This window comes from Moschus berezovskii, chromosome 16 (assembly GCF_049115385.1).
Source record: "Moschus berezovskii isolate FMDL1 chromosome 16, NW_MosBer_1.0, whole genome shotgun sequence".
Taxonomy (NCBI): domain Eukaryota; kingdom Metazoa; phylum Chordata; class Mammalia; order Artiodactyla; family Moschidae; genus Moschus; species Moschus berezovskii.
Genome location: NC_142475.1, coordinates 67383069 through 67403026, shown reverse-complemented (window position 1 = coordinate 67403026; position 19958 = coordinate 67383069). Strand labels below are relative to the sequence as shown.

Sequence of the window (19958 nt, the reverse complement as noted above, 5' to 3'; positions counted from 1 at the left end):
TTGGTACAGTATTTCCCAGATATGGCATTTTAAGTAAAAAACAATAATTTATTTCCCTTTTATGTTTCAGCTGAAGTGAGTAGTGAATACAGTATGGATAAGGCAATGTTTGAATTTGCAATGATGGATCGGGAACTAAACCATTATTTAGAGGCTGTGCAATCTACAATAAACCATGTAAGTTTACACCACTCACCTGGTTATATTTGGTTACAAGTGACTGACTTAGAAATAGAAACACAAAATCAAAATTCTTCTCTAACCTTTAATATTTTCTTATCCTTTCTGTGGTAGCTATTAATCTCTTAATCAGGAAGTTCATAGAATAGGAATCTTAACTATTTTCCTAAATAGGTCACCTAGATTTAATTAGGATATTACCGTTTAGATTTCCTTGCATTTTTTGGTCTCAGATTTTGTTAGTCTAAGCCCCCTTTGAATGTGAGTAGTTTTTTATAAAAAACTAAAAACTGCATAGAGCTTGTTTTTATTGTTATGTTTGTTTAAGCATACAATTTAGACTAGGTTTGGTTACTCATTCTCCAGCTATAACTAATATGTAGCTATTGCAAAATTCATAGAATCAGATAATAGGGAAGAGTTTTAGAGCAAGTTTAAAAATAAAGCAGCTTGGCATTTCGTTTTTTTCAGAAGCCAGACTTAACTTTGTTGGCTCCGGCTATCACAGGAACAACACATAAAGCTGTTAAGGTGGGAACATAGCAACATCCTTTTCAGCAGTACTGTGTTGAGTAAGAAATGAGCAATATGATTGCAGTAATGTTTCTGAGAAGTGCTTTGTCCTCTGAGCAGTGGAAACTCCCCTTTGAACTGATTTCATATACCTGTGTAATAGGATGTCTTGTACTTCTGGTTTCTTTATTTGCTTTTTCTTACTTATATCTATGGGAAAATTCTAAAACTCAAATATTTTACAAGATTAGGTGCTGTTCAGTGGAAGAGAAATTTTTGAATATGATTTAATGGTTAAGCTATATTTAAGTGAGTATTACATAGTTATATGTTTGTGATTATATGCCGTTTTCTGAGTTTTTTCATCTTTAAAATTTTGTTTTCTCCTTTTTTCTTTTGATGGTTAATATTTACTAAGTGTAGCATTTGTGACTATCTTAAGGATGTCTGCTTATATGCAAGTAATACACTCATTCAGCTTATACAGTTCTGGTGTTTCTAACCATCATGACTATCTTTAGACTGTGAATATTTCTTCCATAGGAAGCTATGAAAATGGTATCATGTCTGGTGTTTGAAACTGTTAGCAATGACTTTCAACTCCAGCTGACCCTTAGAACCAGCCAGTCCCTACTCTAAGCTAAAGAGATTCTGATTTCACCAGTCTGTCTGGAGCAGGATTGGAGCACCTGTATTTTTAAAAACCCATTCTATTATGTATCCAAGGTTGACAATCACTGCCTTAAAAGAAAAAGGCTGTTTTTATAGAATAAAGTGAAGTGAAGTGAAAGTCGCTCAGTCTTGTCCAGCTGTTTGTGAGCCCACGGACTGTAGCCTGCCAGGCTCCTCTGTCCATGGAATTCTCCAGGACAGAATACGAGAGTGGGTAACTGATCCCTTCTCCAGGGGAACTTCCCAACCCAAGGATTGAACCTAGGTCTCTGGCATCGCAGGCGGATTCTTTACCGATTGAGTCACTGGGGAAGCCCAAGAATAAAGTATGTTTGCTGCCAAAGATCAGAGTTAGACCTATGATATGGACCGGTCCAGCATTGACCCTTACATTCTGTGGAGGGTATTTGGTAGGCTTTTCTGCTTTAACCTTGATGTTTTGCAAAGGAAACAGCACAGTGTGCATTATAGATAAGAAAACAGATTTTGAAAGTTGAAGAACTTAATGTGAATTTTTTTCCTAGTAAACCTTAGGATTCACAGATACACATGATATTTTTATATAAAGAATCGGACTTTCCCCTCTTCAAAAAACTGAGTCACTCATAAAGAAAAAAAAGGAAAAGCAACCCTCCCCTCACACATATTCAGTAGTAAACAGCATTTCTTTCATCTTGAGACTTCATTCCATTATCCCCACCCTACTAAAAAGGAAAGATGATGCTTGGAGTTTTATCCAGCTTTTCAGCCCTAACCTCACCCTGCACTATGGAGCAACTTGGATTCAGTGATTCTAATACTTGTCAGGAAGGTCCCTGATCTTTCATAGAGGAGAAAGCATGTTTAGTTGCAGTTTTTTCTTATGCAAAGTTGTGCTGTCTATATAAGCTTGATATGAGAATAACAAATCATAATTTTGTAAAATTTCTAAGACCTAAAACCATATAGAGACATAGTGGGGATATGACCATTATTTTGAGGGGAATATTTTATCCTCTTTATGTACTATTCACTCTTTACACAGTATGGAGTACTGTCTTACTGCCATTTGATTTCTTGTTTTGGTGAGGGATAAAGAATGAATAGCAGCTTGAAAGGGGTCAGAATGGTATAGTTCTTTAGGAATAAAAAGGGTCTAGGGATCAGAAACTGTTACAACTCTGGGACTCCCATTTTCCAAGTTATGATCATGGGTCAAGAAACTTAACCTCTTGGAACCTCATGGTCTTCATCTATAGAAGTCTTCGCCCGCCTATTTCATAAGATTATTGTGTTAATCAGATTAGATGCTGTGTATCAAACACTTTGACATTCATAAAATTTGATAGAGGTAAAGATAGTGTGTTATTACAAACCTGGATTTCCAAACACACTCCTGAGAAAGGTGGAATAGGATCTTTCTTAAAAACAAGTCCTTTGCTCACTTTATTTCAGGGCTTTGAATTAAAACTTTTATTGGCTTTAACCTGTCCTCCTTTGGAATCCAAGAATCATATAGGATTAGATTTTAGCTGATTGAGTTACAATATGAGGTGTTTATGATCTCTAAAACAAAGAAATTGTTTTAAATCAAATTATTAAGAAAGAATGGACTTCCCTGGTGGCTCAGTGGTAAAGAATCCACCTGCCAATTTAGGAGATACAAGTTTGATCCCTGGATTGGGAAGATCCCCTGGAGAAGGAAATGGCAACCCACTGCAGTATTCTTGTCTGGAGAATTCCATGGACAGAGAAGCCTGGTGGGCTATGGGGTCACAAAAGAGTTGGATACGACTTAGTGACCAAATAATAACAACAATTAAGAAAGAATACAGATGATAGGAACCCCTATGAGTCCTGTTTCACTTCTGCTCTGTCATAGACTTTTAAGAGTTGCAGTACTGCCATTCCTGTATCCTTTGCCAAGATTCTGGTCTACTGTCTGGTCTTTTCTGTTAAAAAAGTTTTTTTTTAATCGTCAAAGAGCATTGGAATTTCTTATTTAAATGAAGATCTCTCATCTGCTCTCATCTTCACAGAATTCTGAAGGTTATAAACCTCTGAAAATGTTTTCGAAGTTTACTTTGGAACCTTAAAGGTGTGGCTCAATTTACCAGCCATCGCTGGGAACTCCCTTTGGCTTTTAACAAAGCACTCAGATCGCCTTTCTTTGTCCTTTGAGAAAATAGAGCTGCTATTTTCTACAATGCTTGAAGATTTTATTTGGAATCAGTATTTATTTCAGTGCTCTGCTGTTGTGTAGAGGGAATATTATGCAGTGAACACTAAAAAAAACAAAATTCCCAGACAGTCCGTAAGTCATTTATAAAAACCTTCAGGGTAAATGGGTTATATACCTGTCACAACTCTTTAAAACATGTTAAACCACAAACAATTCAGTAGGAACTCTACAGAGATTTTCAGTCATGAGACCACACATGTGATGAAAGTGTTTTGAAAGCTATAAAATGGCACATAGATATAGTATGATCCATTTACTTCTTTTATCACTGTGACTACTGAGGAAAAACTTTTCTCAGTTTCATGCTGAGAACAGAGTGATGTTCTGAACATTTTGATGACCTAATGTTCCCTTTCTTGATTTCTAAGTTTTTATTATTTAAGAATCTTGAAGGGCACCATTGGCTGGCTTTTTGTTCTCAAACGTTCACTGAACACATGTTTTCTAAACACCTATATTCCAGATACTTCTCGGTGCTAGAATCTGAGGTCAATCAGCAAAGCCCACATGACCTCACCTTCAGAATGTCTGAAGTCTAGAGAGGGAGACAAACATTTAACAAAGAGCAGTACAGTCATTATTTCATGATTGTTGTGCTGTGTACTGCAAAGGGAAAAGTTTTTAAGGAGAGTTATTAACTCAGGGGGCATAATATCCTCTGGGCAGTAGGTTGGTGGTTAGTGGACTCCTTCCTGATAAAGTGATATTTAATCTAAGATGAAAGTCTGATGAACTTCAGCATGGGGATCACAACATATAACTTCCCCTGTCTGTGTGACTTTTTGCATGAAATGGAAGCATCTTTTTTTTTCTTCCTTCTCCTTGATGTCAGAGTTTCAAAGTGCCTTGATCAATCCGAAAACTTAATTTGAGAAAATTGTCAGAGAAAGCCTGCTTTTATACATAGAAAGGTTAAAGTCTATAGAGTAGCCGAGTAACCCTACCTAAGGTTGGTCAAGGGTTCATTTATCTGCAGACGTGAGTGCCTGCCATGAGCCAGGAACTGTGCTTATTAGTAAAGCAAGTTATGGCAGTAGTTGATTTATTAATAAGAATAATTTCATTACTGATACTCTGCTTCTCAAGCTGTTTTACTGGTCACATGAATTATCCCTCTTGAAGTGAGACTCTTTTATCATATATGGAAAAGTGAAAGTGAAAGTCACTCAGTTATGTCTGACTCTTTGCGACTCCATGGACTGTACAGTCCACGGAATTCTCCAGGCCAGAATACCGGAGTGTGTAGCCTTTTCCTTCTCTAGGGGCTCTTCCCAACCCAGGAATCGATCCCAGGTCTCCCGCACTGTAGGTGGGTTTTTAACCAGCTGAGCGACAAGGGAAGCCCAAGAATACTGGAGTGGGTGGCCTATCCCTTCTCCAGGGGAATCTTCCTGACCCAGGAATCGAACTAGGGTCTCCTGCATTGCAGGTGGTTTCTTTACCAACTGAGCTATCAGGGAAGCTGATTCCATGATCAGGAAGCCTTATTCCATCTGTCAAATAAGCAGTGGTAATACTGTATACTGTGTACTTATGGTTCTGGATTTGTGTGATGGTTTTAAACTAAACCTGGAGTCCATCTTGTGGGCTTCAGAGTCCAGAAAGTGGGTAACAGCTTGATCCAAAGAGTCCTCAAATTGATTCACAGGTAAGTTTTTTTTCAAATAAGAGATGATAAAGAGTCCAGCTGCTATTGTGGGGGTGGTCTTTGTAACTTTTATATAACCTTAATTCTCATAGTGAAAAAGGAGGCCCCCCCACCCCTGCCAAGCTAAATAACAACTAGCCTAAGAGGTTCCTATTAGTTACTGATATTATTAACAGTAGTGAAATATTCATTTTCTGTGCTTTTTTGATGAGCAGTCTAACCCTGGAGTTTAGTGAAAATACCTAAAGCTTAAGATTCACATTATACTTTGCATTTTTTTTTATCATGATACTTAACGTGCGGTTTTACTGTAACAAACTTCAAATCTTAAGGGAAGTGTCAGATTTTACCGGTGTATGGTTCTTTCAGTATGTGCTGCTTGAACATCTTACCTTATGGAAAACCCAGAGCATTTGTATTTTCTTCACCTCCCTCAGCTGTTCTCTTTTGTGCTACATGCATCTTAAAGATTATCTAAGATTTGAAAGCATTTATGTCAGTTTGCTACCACATGTTTCTTGCGGTTTTTAAAATCAGTTTTTTTATAACAATTCCTACCAAGTATAGAGAAGGAGGCTATTTTTCTTCTAATGAGAGGGGTAATTAGTTGCTGGATTGGCTTCCTTGGGTTGTTCCTTATAAATCTGTTCAGGGAGATGCCCTATGCACTGTGACTTTTTTACTTGATAAGCTAACACGAACATTTTATCTGCCTTTGAAAGCTAGTATGTTGAGAGTTAGAAGAGTGGACATATACCTCGTGTAAGTTGTTGAAACCAATACAATCTTATATATAATAAAAGAACAAGGTGGGTCAAAGGTATAGCTTACCTCGGCCTTGACATTATGCAACTAGTTTAGAATGTTTTTGACATATCACTTCCCACTGCCTCCTTACCCTTCACCCTTCATCACCTGGTAAACTTTCCCTTTTATAGATCTTATTTTAAAGTTACTTTAATATATTCTCCTTTAACATGAAATCTTATGGGGTATCTTGTAAGCTGGGAGTTACTTCTTTGGTTATTCCAGATTTGGGGAGCCTTTCTCACAGAGAAAGCTTATGGTTTATAGTATCTGAAGAAACTTGCAGGGCAGAGGATGTGATTTATTGACTATGACCACTTGGTGACTGGATGTCAGAATGTACCTTGCACTGTGACTCACTGACAAAGGTAGAAGGAGGGATTGTAACACTGGAGCAGAAGATTCCTGAGCATGGGAGAAATGACTCTTGTCAGGTAAGGGATGACAATGGAATCAGTGAAGAGCTCCTAGAACCAGGTGGGAAAGTACTGTGAAATCCTCCACTAGCCCTCCAGAACAGCGTGTGGTGCCTTTCCGTCCACGTTAACAAATGCTCCTTTCATCTCTAGGGATATTGCCCAGATGTGGTAATTAACCAGGGGAGAAGAGTTGATGTAGAGGGCTTCCCTCTTGGCTCAGTGTTGAAGAATCCACCTGCCAAAGCAGGAGACACGGGTTCGATCCTTGGTCTGGGAAGATCTCACATGCCATGGAGCAACTAAGCCCAAGCACCACAACTGCTGAGCCTCTGCTCTAGAGCCTGGGGGCCTCAGCTACTGATAACCATGTGCTGTAGAGCCCATGCTCTGCAACAAGAGAAGTCACTCACCGCACACCGCAACTAGAGAGTTGTCCCTGCTCACTGCAACTAGAGAAAGCCCCTGTGCAACAACACAGACCAAGCACAGCCGCACACACACACAAAAGTTGCTGTAGATATTCACTGTTCAGCCTCTTGGTCCCAGAATGTGTCTCTTACTGTGATTACTGGTAATTAATTTCTATTGCTCTAGAACTCCTTCTGCATTGTGTCTAATACACAGAAAGAGTAGATCTGTGTATAGTATTTCACTAATTGAGTTGCCTCTATAGGAAGGAATTGAGATATAAAACTCTTAGATTCCCAAGTAATGTAGCTGCTAATTGGTGAAATTTCTGGTCTGTGTTGTGTTAAGACTGATTATCATGGGTGGTTTATAGAAATCTGTCTTTGTGTTTTGTAGATATCAAGTGTTGGATTTTATTCAGAGTTCTAAAACATTTACACTCTACTGGGCCTCTCTGTGCCTCTCATGCAGCGTTTTCAAGTTCGTTCCATAATGCTGATTAATCAGGATGTGAATAAGTATAATAGGAACAAAAGGATTTTGTGGTCAAATAAGTTTGGGGAATGCTTGATTAAAAGAATTTCCTTTAAGACTCCAAAGCCTTTAAGGTGCTTTTGGGCATTGTGATTCTCCAAAGGAGGGTATTTAGTTATTTCCTAAACTTGTTTGAAAACCTCTTTGGGGAAGAACTAATACTTTACAGAACCCCCTTTGGAAAATGCTTCTATTGTCTCAATCCCTGTTCCTTATGGAGGAGGCTGAGAGATGATGGATCCAGCAGTGTGTGGTTCAGATTTCATGGCATCCAGGGATCTAGGGAGTACCTCACACTCCCTACATGAAGTGGACCTGCAGGATGTTTCCATGCAGAAAATCAGGAACAGGCCAGACCTCTGAAAAGACTCTGCATTATTCCAACAGTGAAAAGAGGAAGGAACAGCTCTTTTTAAAAACATGCAGTGGGTACTTGGCCGTCAGAGCCTTTCTTTGAAGCAAACAAGACCCCATGTGTGGGGTATTGATTCAGAAAAGTGGTGGGAAGGAAATGTTCTCAAGGAAGAGAGGAAGGGATAGTATAGGCAGAAAGGACACAGCAGCGGTGTGGACAGGAAAAGCACACAGACTCTGAAAACCTGGTTCAGCACAACCCTCAGTGCTTATTGAACACCTCGGCCTCGGTGGTACTGGGCAATGACTTGACTTCTTTAAATGATGTGAATATTCTTTAACACAGCACGCTTGTGCTCGTTTCTGACATTGGGCGTAGTCCACAGTTAGCATCAAACCCTTATTTTAGATAATCACTTGAGCCTCCTTCCACATCAGACTTTTCACCATTCTTGGTAAGTGTTACAGACCTTGAGATGTTGGCCTTTCCCCACTGTTTGGTGCTCGTGAGCATGGGAAGAGAGATGGGGGAAAAGACTGAGCCACGGAATTGATCACCAAATGCTAAGACTCACTATACAATGAATGCATTTGCCAAGTGTGGAGTTGAAACAGCTGCTTGTTTATTAATCTCATCATTAAGTTGTTCAGTTAGTGCCAATAGGATGCTTAGTGTAATGAAGATATAAAAGCCTCTTGGCGTGGGTATATAAAGTAGGCTACAAAATAATATTAACAGTGAAATAGTTTGACACAGATAATACAAACATGCTTAAGAAATTCAGAGTAAGGGAAAAGAGCCTTTGCTTAAATTCCGGCTTTTCTACCCTTTAAGCCTCAATCTCTTTTTAAGTGAGGGTGATCAAATACAGGTCAGAGAGTTCTGGAAACAATGAAATGTGATAGCGTGAAAGCAGCGAAAACAATTCTGTCAAGGCTCATTTATAAAGTTGCTCAGAGAGTTCTGTAAAGGAGAAGTCATTTCTTTTGATCAAATTTAAACAGTATCTGAAGAGGAAATTTGAGTTAACATTTAGAGAGCGGAGTAGGCAGCAAGAAACCACTGGGAAAGGCCAGAGTTGATTATGTCCTTGAGACGGTGAAGGAAGGTCCTCTTTCCTTAGGAGGAGTCTTCTGGTAATGGGGGCGGAGAGAATGATGGGGGGAACTTGGTGCTTATAGTGTTGTAAGTGGAAAGGATGGGGTGGAATCTGGGGGACCAAGCCAGTGAGAAGCATGGCCAGTTGGATGTGAAGTCCCTTGGTCAGTAAGTCTACTTTTGTCTGCAGCAGTGAAGAAGAGATTGTGCCCCTTAGCACATGCTGGTTAATGGCAGAGGGGGCCCTGCCAGAAATAAGGACCAGCTGTGTGTTCTGTGCTCAGTCGTGTCTCTTTGTGACCCCATGAACTGCAGGGTGCCAGACTCCTCTGTCCATGGAATTCCCAAACAAGAATACCAGAGTGGGTTGCCATTTCCTTCTCCAGGGGATCTTCCCAACCCAGAGATCAAACCTGTGTCTCCTGCTTGGCAGGCAGATTCTTTACCACTGTGCCCCCTAGGGAAGCCCTATATAACATAGTAGGAACAGGCTATAGCACGGACCAGACAACTAAGTAAAAACTTTGGTAATTCAGGATTAATGTTTGATGTTTCCTAAAGTAAACAAAAATTACTTAACGATGTAAGCCAGATAGTTCAATAAATAGCATAATTATATACCCATGTGCACAGAGAGAACTATTTCTTCAGTTACATTTCCACCGTTAAGTAGTGTTTGTTAATTAGCGCCCATTTGAACAAATAGTTGGGAGAGAAAACTGTGTTGGATTTATTCCTCCGGTGTATCATTATGTATGGGTTATCACCTCTATTTCAAATGTGCAACCTATATAAATTGTTGACAGATGAAAGAAGAGAAAGTACATACGTGGAGAGAATGCAAATGCACGTGAGTTAGCAGTTGTACTGTAAGGAGAGCTCTTTGATCCTGCAGCGAGCCAGTGCCCGGGGAATTGTCACTGAGAAAATGGCGAGAATTTCTTTTTGCTGTTTCTCTCTTAAAGCATGAAGCTTCTAGCAATAGTGACTTTCATTCTTTTGTATCATGATCAACCTGATATTTTAATCACTTGAGCTTTTTGATTTTTATTTCTTTTGAGGCTTTTTTTTTTAAGGAAAATTAGTGTCACATATAATAGGATTCTTTTAAAATAGTGAAAATCCTTATGCACACTTCTCATAGGCTAGAGTAATACACCAGTTTAATTATTTCTTCTCTCCTTTATTTGATCTTAAAAAAATCATTTAATTATCTTCTGATTGAAAACAGTCTTTATAAAGACCATGCCCAGGTAGCTCAACTGGCAGAGCATCAGACTTTTAATATGAAGGCCCAGAGTTCAAGTCCCTGTCCAGGTGCCAAAATAAATTGAAAAAAAAAAAAAAAATAGACTTTCCTGTTGGTTCAGTGGTTGTCACCGCATTCCCACTGCAGATCCACTGCAGGGGGTGAGGATTCAATCCCTTGTCTGGGAGCTAGGATCCCTCATGTTGTGCAAAGCAGCTCCACCACCTCCCCCGACCCCCCAAAAAGACCAAGTCGTTGTTACTTAAAATTGGAAGCAAAACCAGGAATAAATTTAACATGATTGCATCACACAATTGATTTCCAGATGTCCTGACTTGCTTGCTTTTAACTTTCCCCTTGACCGACACCCAAGGGTCTCACGTGCTTCAAGTGCCTTTCAGTCACCTCATCTATTTGTGATTCTTAGAATGTCACTGGTACCAAGGAGCAAACCCACTCCACCCATCAGGTTACTTTCTGTCACACTGAGGATTATTTTAGCCTCCACCATGACACAGAAGCCAGTAAAGCCGCATGAAGTACTAAATCGGAACTCTAAATGAACTAAATCCTGGGTGTATTCAGAGCATCCCTCTTACAAAATCAGAAAATAAATATGGCTCATGAGGTGTGGTTACACTGTGTCTTAAAAAACCTCAGCAAAAACAGAAAAAGCCCCAATTTTTTTCTTGGAATAAGTTCTTACCATATTATTTAAAGCACCCATAAATAATATAGGAGAAGTTAGAATGTCATGCGATATTGTCTATAATAGGAATGGTATTGCTCAGCCAAAATATGGAATTAACATGTTTTACCTTTGTGAAATGCGTCCCCATTACAGTAGTAAATTGTTCAGTGTTACTGTTCAGGTTAATTATTGTGTTTTTGTCTATACCTATCTACTGAAAAGTTGTGTTGACCTTAAGCAGGTTTGCAAAATGAACTCAGTAGTATCTGCTGCTACCTCTCACAGAGCGATTTCTTGATTAGGAAATGAGATAACCTGTGCGAAAGCGCTTGAGAGGTGAAAGTGCTGTATAAAGGCGAGGGCTCAGCGCTCTGGCCTGTTAACTTTTAACTTCTTTTCTCATCACGAAAATGTCTGCCACATGCTGTTTAAATTGATACACTGTTCTAAACCCCCTAAACTCAGAATAAATGTATTGCCATTTATAGGTGGCTTGTGCTTTGTTTCCTCACGTTTATTTTCTCATGCCACAGCTTAAACTGGAAGGAAAAAATGTGTAAGTTTTACATTCACTTTTTGTCCTTAATTTAGTCATCTTTTTGGTAAATGCTTATTTCTACAGAAATCTCATGTAACAGTTCAACAAGTGACTAATGCAGATTGGGCTTACTTAGTCTCTGAGTCACTTTATTATGAAACACTTGAACATCGATCGGTAGCAATGAGGAAATAATATGAGACAATTTATACTTTCTGATCTGATGGTTTTAGTGACTAACTCATCAGGCAACACCAAAGAAGGAAATTAATGAAAATTCATAAAGCCAGATGAAATTAGTCTAAAAGTCAAGTCTCAGTAAATCATAGTCACCTTTACTACTTTCTCCCCCTTTCTTAGCAGTTGGCATTTCATTGATAAGAGTGTTGGGCTGGGAAGTAAAGATCTAACTTCTCATTCTTGTTCTGCCAGGCTGTGACCTTGGACAAGTCACGGAAACTTCTGTGCTTCAGCTTCCTCGTTTCTAAAATGGGAGTTATCACAATATTTGCCCTACATCCTTCACTGGGCAATTGTGGATGAGATGAGATTATAAACAGGGATGTGTTATTATAAATAGGAATGTGTTTTGGTCCTCCCTCCCCCCAAAAAGTGAAAGGTGGTAGATAATTATTATATCCTGACTGTCCCCGTCTGACGTCTCATATCTGAATGGCCACAGGCCCTAAGAGTGAAAGAGACTTCCTGAATCTGCCTCAGAGGATCAGAAGGGAGTCTCTGTTAGCTGTTGGAGCTGGAAAGAGATAAGACACATTCCCAGTGTTTGGATTTCTGAATCGACTCATGGAGTACAGTTTCCCATAGAACATTCAGTAACTAGGTTTCCAGGCTAGCCAGTTTTTTTAATGGTTTTATCATACACGGTTCTTTGTAATCCGATTTCCATAAAGCTATAACAAGGCCTGTTTGTGCTCTTGGTGTCAGTTTGGTGTTTCGGATGTTCTGGAGGACTCAGCCTAGTGGGTGAAAGCAAATTAACTTCTCCTCTGACTTCCCCAGTTACTTGATATTTGTCTACAGGCTGTTGATGGTTTACTGAATCCAGGTTTAGAAATAATCAGTTTCTTTTCTTCAGTCCCCTGGCACTTGACTAAAAGAGTCTGAAGCCAACTTATTTTGCCCCAGGTAAGGGGTGAGGAGCCCTCTGGAATCCCTGCCCTCTTTAATGATCACAGAAACCTTCCAAGTTAGGTAAAGTGGATGTGATGGACTCTGAGCCTCTGCACGGTTAAGGGACATGATCAGGTCACGTGCTCAGTCTCAGGAATTGAGACTTGAACCTTAGTTTTTTGATGTGGCATTCAGTGCTCTTTTCATGACGTCTCCGTGCCTCAGGACAGATGTAATTCATTGAATTCAGTTTCATTTGGGAGTAGGAGTGTTTTTATCTGGTCTTGGTTATAAAATATGCTTTTACACACATCTTATTATAAATTTCCCAAATGTAAAATTTTAGTCTAAATGAGTAGTGACTCTTCACACTGCCTTGACATGCACAGGGAGGGATTCTGTTAGTATTAAAGAACTGCTTGAGGAATATTGTTATATGGAACTGTTATATTAAAAAGATGGGATACTCAGTCTTTCCATAGTAACCGTAAGCCTAGTTAACATTTCGGTAGTGCTTGGAGAAGGAAATGGCAACCCACTCCAGTGTTCTTGCCTGGAGAATCCCAGGGACGGGGGAGCCTGGTGGGCTTCTGTCTATGGGGTCACACAGAGTCGGACACGACTGAAGTGACTTAGCAGCAGCAGCAGCAGCAGTGCTTGCTGTGTGCCAGACAGTACTCTTAAGTTGTATTGGTTAATTCAGGTTGAGAAACATTTTCCTTCTTGCCAGCTTAGACTACAGATTTGCTCATGATCAGTTTTTAGAAGCAGTGAGGGGGAAGTCTCTGCGTGGAAGAAGGCCGAGAAATGGTCAGTAAGTGGCATTTCAGGGAACATGTAAAGGGTATCTCTCTGGGGTAGTGGAAAGAATACCACGGTTGGAATCAGGACATGCCGGTTCATCCTTGCTTTTCCACTGCCTGTGACGTTGGTCCTCTGACTTATCCTCCAAAATCTTCAGTTTTCTTATTTGTAAGAAAGAGGATAATGACACCTCATGGGGCTTCTGCACAGATTAAGTGCAATAATGTAGGGAAAGCACTTAACTTCGTGCCCTCACAGGAAGTGAGGCTTCATGAGAGAATGTTAATTGCTTCTTTTTTTATTATTATTATTAAAAACATTTTTTTTTTGGCCACATCACACAGTATCCAGGATCTTAGTTCTTCCCCTACCTCCCCGCCTCTGATTTGGGGAAATAAGAACCTCTGTACCCAAAGTGGAAGCATAGAGTCTCAGCCACTGGCACACCAAGAAGTCCCAATTGCTTCTTTTAGTCTCCGTGCACAAGGTGGTTGAGAAGTTAAATTGGAGAATGGACTATGAAGCCTAGTTTATAATATTTTTAAAAATATCATCCAATTTAAAGATGGTATTTTCCATTGACTGCTGCCTTCTTTTTTTTTTTAATTTTAATTGGAGACTAATTACTTTAAAATTTTGTATTGGTTTTGCCATACATTGACATGAATCAGCCATGGGTATACATGTGTTTCCCATCTTGAACCCCCCTCCCACCTCCCTCCCCATCCCATCCCTCTGGTTCATCCCCGTACACCAGCCCCGAGCATCTTGTATCATGCATCGAACTTGGACTGTGATTCGTTTCACATATGATAATATACATGTTTCAGTGCCATTCTCCCAAATCATCCCACCCTCGCCCTCTCTCATAGAGTCCAAAAGACTGTTCTATACATCTGTGTCTCTTTTGCTGTCTCGCATACAGGGTCATCGTTACCATCTTTCTAAATTCCATATATATGCATTAGTATACTGTATTGGTATTTTTCTTTCTGGCTTACTTCACTCTGTATGATAAACTCCAGTTTCATCCACCTCATTAGAATTGATTCAAATGTATTCTTTTTAATGACTGAGTAAAACTCCATTGTGTATATGTACCACAGCTTTCTTATCCATTCGTCTGCTGATGGACATCTAGGTTGCTTCCATGTCCTGGCTATTATCAACAGTGCTGCAATGAATGTTGGGGTACACGTGTCTCTTTCAATTCTGGTTTCCTCCGTGTGTATGCCCAGAAGTGGGATTGCTGGGTCGTATGGCAGTTCTAGTTCCAGTTTTTTGAGAAATCTCCACACTATTCTTCATAGTGGCTGTACTAGTTTGCATTCCCACCAACAGTGTAAGAGGGTTCCCTTTTCTCCACACCCTCTCCAGCTTTTATTGCTTGTAGACATTTTGATAGCAGCCATTCTGACTGGCGTGAAATGATACCTCATTGTGGTTTTGATTTGCATTTCTCTGATAGTGATATTGAGCATCTTTTCATGTGTTTGTTAGCCATCTGTATATCTTCTTTGGAGAAATGTCTGTTTAATTCTTTGGCCCGTTTTTTTATTGGTTCGTTTATGTTTCTGGAATTGAGCTGCAGGAGCTGCTTGTATATTTTGGAGATTAATCCTTTATCAGTTGCTTCATTTGCTATTATTTTCTCCCATTCTGAAGGCTTCTTTTCACCTTGCTTATAGTTTCCTTTGTTGTGCAGAAGCTTTTGATTTTAATTAGGTCCCATTTGTTTATTTTTGCTTTTATTTCCAATATTCTGGGAGGTCATGGAGGATCCTGCTGTGATTTATGTTGGAGAGTGCTGCCTTCTTGAGTGCTTCAGAGTAAACGTGCAGGGAGTCAAGGAAAACAGAATCTGGAGAATCTGGATTTTACAGGGTCTCCATCAAGTCTGGAACATAGGTGAATACACGATAAATGGCTTAATGGTATCCCCTGTTATGAAATTGTATTGTATGCTTTACAATATGAAATTGTAAGTTGTATGAAATTGTATGCTTTCAGACTTGGTAGCCACCTTGTAGTTTTAGCTTTATCACCTGTTCAGTGTTTGGTTCAAGGAAGTTATTTAATCTCTTTGGACAGTGAGAATCAAATTATATAAATTATTCTAAAAAGTGCTCTGTATGCTATGAATCACCTGACTGGTTCTTGTTTTATTATTTTTGCTTGTGGTACAGTGGCTTTCAATTCGATTAAATTAGAGAGAAGTCATTGTCATGTGCTCAGAAAATTTTTTTCATAAGTGACAAAATGTAAGGTGAAAGTCAGTTTGATAGCTTTAGTAATAGAAAGTCATTTCAAATAACAGGAAGCTGTATGAATTATAGAGAAAGCAAGAACAGACAGTTTGATAGGCTTCTAGATGAGATTGAATGGACCAACCTAAGGAGAAGGATTGACCACTGGATTATTAGTAATTACACGGTCTTTATTGTGTTGGATAAGATGTAAATGAAAGAAAGAGCCATCCTGATATCCTTGAATTACCCTCATTTTGTGCTATAGACACCTGGTATGATATAAAGACAAGGGACCTGAAATCAGACTCACTGTCTATCAGAATGTTAGAAGATAACTTATGGATTTTTTAAAAAATGTAGTATTCACAAAATAGATATTTTGCTTCTTTTTCAGACTCTATAGTCGCATAAACTAAGTTTTCTGATGTATGCTTGGCGAGAACAGAGGAAAGAACAGTGAGCGTGTCTCTTTCTGTTTGGTTAAAACAGAAATGGTAAAAGTTTGTTCCTTTGGTTATTCAGATCTTCTAGTTCATGGAGGGTGACTGGAGGACCCAGGAAAGACATGGAACACGAGCAGGAAGTCCTCACCATCCATACATCAGCAACCATGTAGTGGCTGGGGCCACTCTCCAATGGCCTAGGTGCTGAAGGCTGGTCTGTCTGGTCTCGAATGTTACATGATACTGAGCATTGTCCCTGTGTCCTCCTGGGTCTTTTCCTTTCATCAGGAGAGAGAGCACCACGTGTGTATGTCCCTCCCTCTAGCATCTCCCCTTCACATGCACTCACACGTATAGACTGGAGCAAGAAATAGCTTCTTTCATTGTTCAGATTCTAAAGCAGGATAAGCTTCTGTATCACCAGCCACTGCTGAGTTGAATGGAAAAGTTTATCTAAATGAGTGTAAGAAAATCAAGTTCCCCATTAGTTAGGACTTTCTTTGGAGCCTTGATTTTGTTGGATATAACACAAAATAATGAGGCTTCCCAGGTGGCTCAGCGGTAAAGAATTTGCCTGCCAATGCAGAAGACAGAGGTTTGATCCTTGGATTGGGTAGATCCCCTGGAGGAGGAAATGGCAACCTGCTCCAGTATTCTTGCTTGGGAAATCCCATGGACAGAGGAGCCTAGCAGGTTACAGTTTATGGAGTCGCAAAAAATCTGAAACGACTTAGTGACTAACAACAGCAACACAAAAATAAGCAGATAGGGAAGTGACTATAATGTAGGCTTTGTGCATTGAGAACTTCATAGAGAGAATTCCTAAAGCAAAGAGGCTTTGAAAGGAATTATGCTAGAAGGATGGAAATAGTTTAGATATGAAAAAAAAAAAAACAATGGTATTTGTTTTTGTAAAGCACTGTATTTTTTTCCATTAGAAAAGCAAGCAAGTTGGATATAGTTTTCCCAGTTCCACCTGCCCCCATGTCCTTGAGGAGGTGAGAGCAGGAAAGGACAGAACGTTAATCCTTGACAGGAAAGTCTATGCCATCTGGGAAATTTCTTGATGACTATCATTTCGTCAGTGTCGAAACTAACCTGAAAGTAAGTTCAGTTGTCCAAAGGTCTCCTTAATCATGTAGTTAGAATGTTTCATTTGATAAACATTACCTGGCTTATCGTGTTAAAAACTGTTGGAAAAAATTTTGAAATCACTGGTCAATAGATTTGGTTTCTACAGAACATTTATTTATTTGGGGACTGCTCCTGAGTTTAAGCTGCCCTTCTTAATGTAACATCTATATCACCAACTTATGATGACTGTGGTAAATATCTTACTGACACAGTTTTTTGCATAATTACTAAGATATCCTTGGTCATGCGTGCTCAGTTGCTTCAGTCATGTCTGACTCTCTGTGACCTTGTGGACTGTAGCCCACCAGGCTCCTTTGTCCATGGGATTCTCCAGGCAGGAATATTGGAGTGGGTTGCCGTGCCTTTCTCCAGGGGATCTCCTGACCTGGGATTCAAACTTGTGACTCCTGCATCTCCTGCATTGCAGGCAGGTTCTTTACCCATGGAGCCATCTGGGAAGTCCAAGATATGCTTAAAAGTTTCCTTTGACAGGCTCTGGGGAATTTCTGCTTTATAAACTGCATTTAAGTGGGGAGAAAGGGAACACTGGGAGAGGGGAGGGAGAAAAGGACAAAGTCTGTAGTTTTTTTTTTTATCTCTTCTTTGCTAATTTTCAAAATTCATAGTGTACTCCCAGGCCATTGGTTCCACGTGGTTTCATGCTTTCAGCCCCCTTTCTCCTTGTTAGACCTGTCAGACATCCCATGAAATGTGGGGCACTGAGAATAGAGCATTTTTTTAAGTGCCTAGCATGTCTGACAGTGTACTAAATACCTGGTCTGCATCACCGTGTATCCTCACAAAAACTGGGTACAGTGGGAACTTTAACGTTCTTGCATAGATGAGGATGCTGAGGCCAAAAGAATTGCAGAAATGGCCCGAGATTCCACACCTGGTGAAAAATTCAGAGGACATTGTTCAGTTGTTCTCTTATTTGACTTTGACTTTGCTACTGTGGAGGACTCCCTCCTCCCTGAATTGTTCAGTTCAGTTCAGTTCAGTCGCTCAGTCGTGTCCGACTCTCCGCGACCCCATGAATCACAGCACGCCAGGCCTCCCTGTCCATCACCAACTCCCGGAGTTCACTCAGACTCATGTCCACAGAGTCGGTGATGCCATCCAGCCATCTCATTTTCTGTCGTCCCCTTCTCCTCCCGCCCCCAACCTTTCCCAGCATCAGAGTCTTTTCCAGTGAGTCAACTCGTCTCATGAGGTGGCCAAAGTATTGCAGTTTCAGCTTCAGCATCAGTCCTTCCAGTGAACACCCAGGATTGATCTCCTTTAGAATGGCCTGAATTGTTATGTGCCCTTAAATTTCATGATAACATGTCTGATGTTTCTTCTTGCTTTCGGCCACACTTCCATAGTCTCCTGGTAGACCCAGCTTTACCTCTCCAGCCATGAAATCTTGGTGTTCCTACCTGTTCATAGACTCTCTCCTTTGCACTCTCTTCCTGAACTTTCAACTTGAATTACTGTCTTTGTGCTGTGTGTATGCACTCATTTGGTTCTGATTCTTTGTGACCCCATGGACTGCAGCCCGCCAAACTCCTCTGTTCCTGGGTTTTTCCGGGCAAGAATACTGGAGTGGGTTGACATTTCCTCCTATAGGGGAACTTCCCAACCTGGGGATGAAACCCATGGCTCTCTGATCCTGCATTGGCAAGCAGGTCCTTGGGAAGCCCATCTTTGTGCTGCTGAGTTCCAAATCCTTATTTCCATTCCAGATCACATGTCTGAGAATCACACACGTCATCTGTTTGATCTTTCTGCTTCAGTGTACCCCTTAAATTTGGCATGGCCCATGGAGTTTTTTCCTTGATTTTCTTCGGAGATTCTGTAACTTAGGAAATGGCAACATCCTATACCCAGTGGCCCACATCAGAAACCTGATTATCATCCTCACTTCTCCTACTTCCTCATAGCTCTTATTCCATCACCAGCTTTTACTGACTCTCAAATGATTTTCATCACCATTTTCATAATCTCTAGTCTCCCTTGGAGAGTTTGCTGCAGAGAGTTTTGTTCTCTTCTAATGTGCTTTCTGGGCTTGCCAGGTGGCTCAGTGGTAAAGAACCTCCTGCCAATGAAGGAGACACGGGTTTGGTCCCTTTGTTGAGAAGATCCCCTGGAGAAGGAAATGGTAACCCATTCCAGTATTCTTGCCTGGGAAATCCCACGGACAGAGGGGCCTGACAGGCTACAGACCATGGGGTCACAAAGAGGCAGATGCAACTTGGTGACTAAACAACACAACAAGTATGCTTCCTATCAGTAGCTCAAGAACTCTGTTTAAATTGCAGATTTTGATTATTTTACCTGCCTTTTTCAGTTATTCCTGATTACCCTCAGGATTAAATTCAGATGTCTCTACCTGTTCTATACCCCTGCTTAACTTGGTAGCCTCATTTTTACCATTCTTTTATGCTATTTCCAGGAATGTTCTTTTACTTCTGGGCTGAGTCCACATTATTCTTTCTGGTAGAGGTGCTCTTCTCTCCCTTTCAGATCACTGTCACCTTCCTGCCCTTCATAAACTTAGTCTGGCTCCTTCTTCACGGCCCTCCCTACGTCACCCAGCCTCTGTCCGCCAGATGTATCTTGTGTTCTCATAACACCACACACTTAGTCATCTTTCATAGTGTTTACAGCTATAACCCTATCTTTTCTCCAAAACCATGTCTCAGACATACAACTGTCTCCTTTTCATTCCCACTTCATTTCATTCCCATAGGCATTTCACATTTAACTTTCTAAAACTAAACTCTTGTTTTTTTTGTTTTTTTCTCCAAAACCAGCTGTTCCTCCCGACTTCCCCTTCTCAGGAAATGGCATCTGTACCATTTCATCTAGTCAGGCCAAAC

The 19958-nt window shown here is 40.2% G+C and overlaps 1 protein-coding gene across 14 annotated transcripts in view; it reads left to right on the top strand.

Moving 5' to 3' along the window:
- The window catches only part of LOC129557840 (E3 SUMO-protein ligase NSE2-like), a 127239-nt gene that overhangs the window by 25104 nt on the left and 82177 nt on the right, over nucleotides 1-19958 (top strand). For 11 of the 14 annotated variants that reach the window (XR_016039391.1, XR_016039382.1, XR_016039385.1 and 8 more), the window contains one exon: nucleotides 71-177. The exons of 1 other annotated variant lie outside the window; for it this stretch is intronic. Coding sequence is in view for 1 of the 13 variants with exons in the window: in XM_088844909.1 (XP_088701035.1) it covers nucleotides 71-177; nucleotides 652-711 (167 nt within the window). In the remaining 12 variants the exon portion in view is untranslated. Of the gene's footprint in view, nucleotides 1-70; nucleotides 178-651; nucleotides 712-19958 lie in introns of all 14 variants that reach the window. 2 more of the 14 variants (XR_016039392.1, XM_088844909.1) reach the window with 1 other exon arrangement.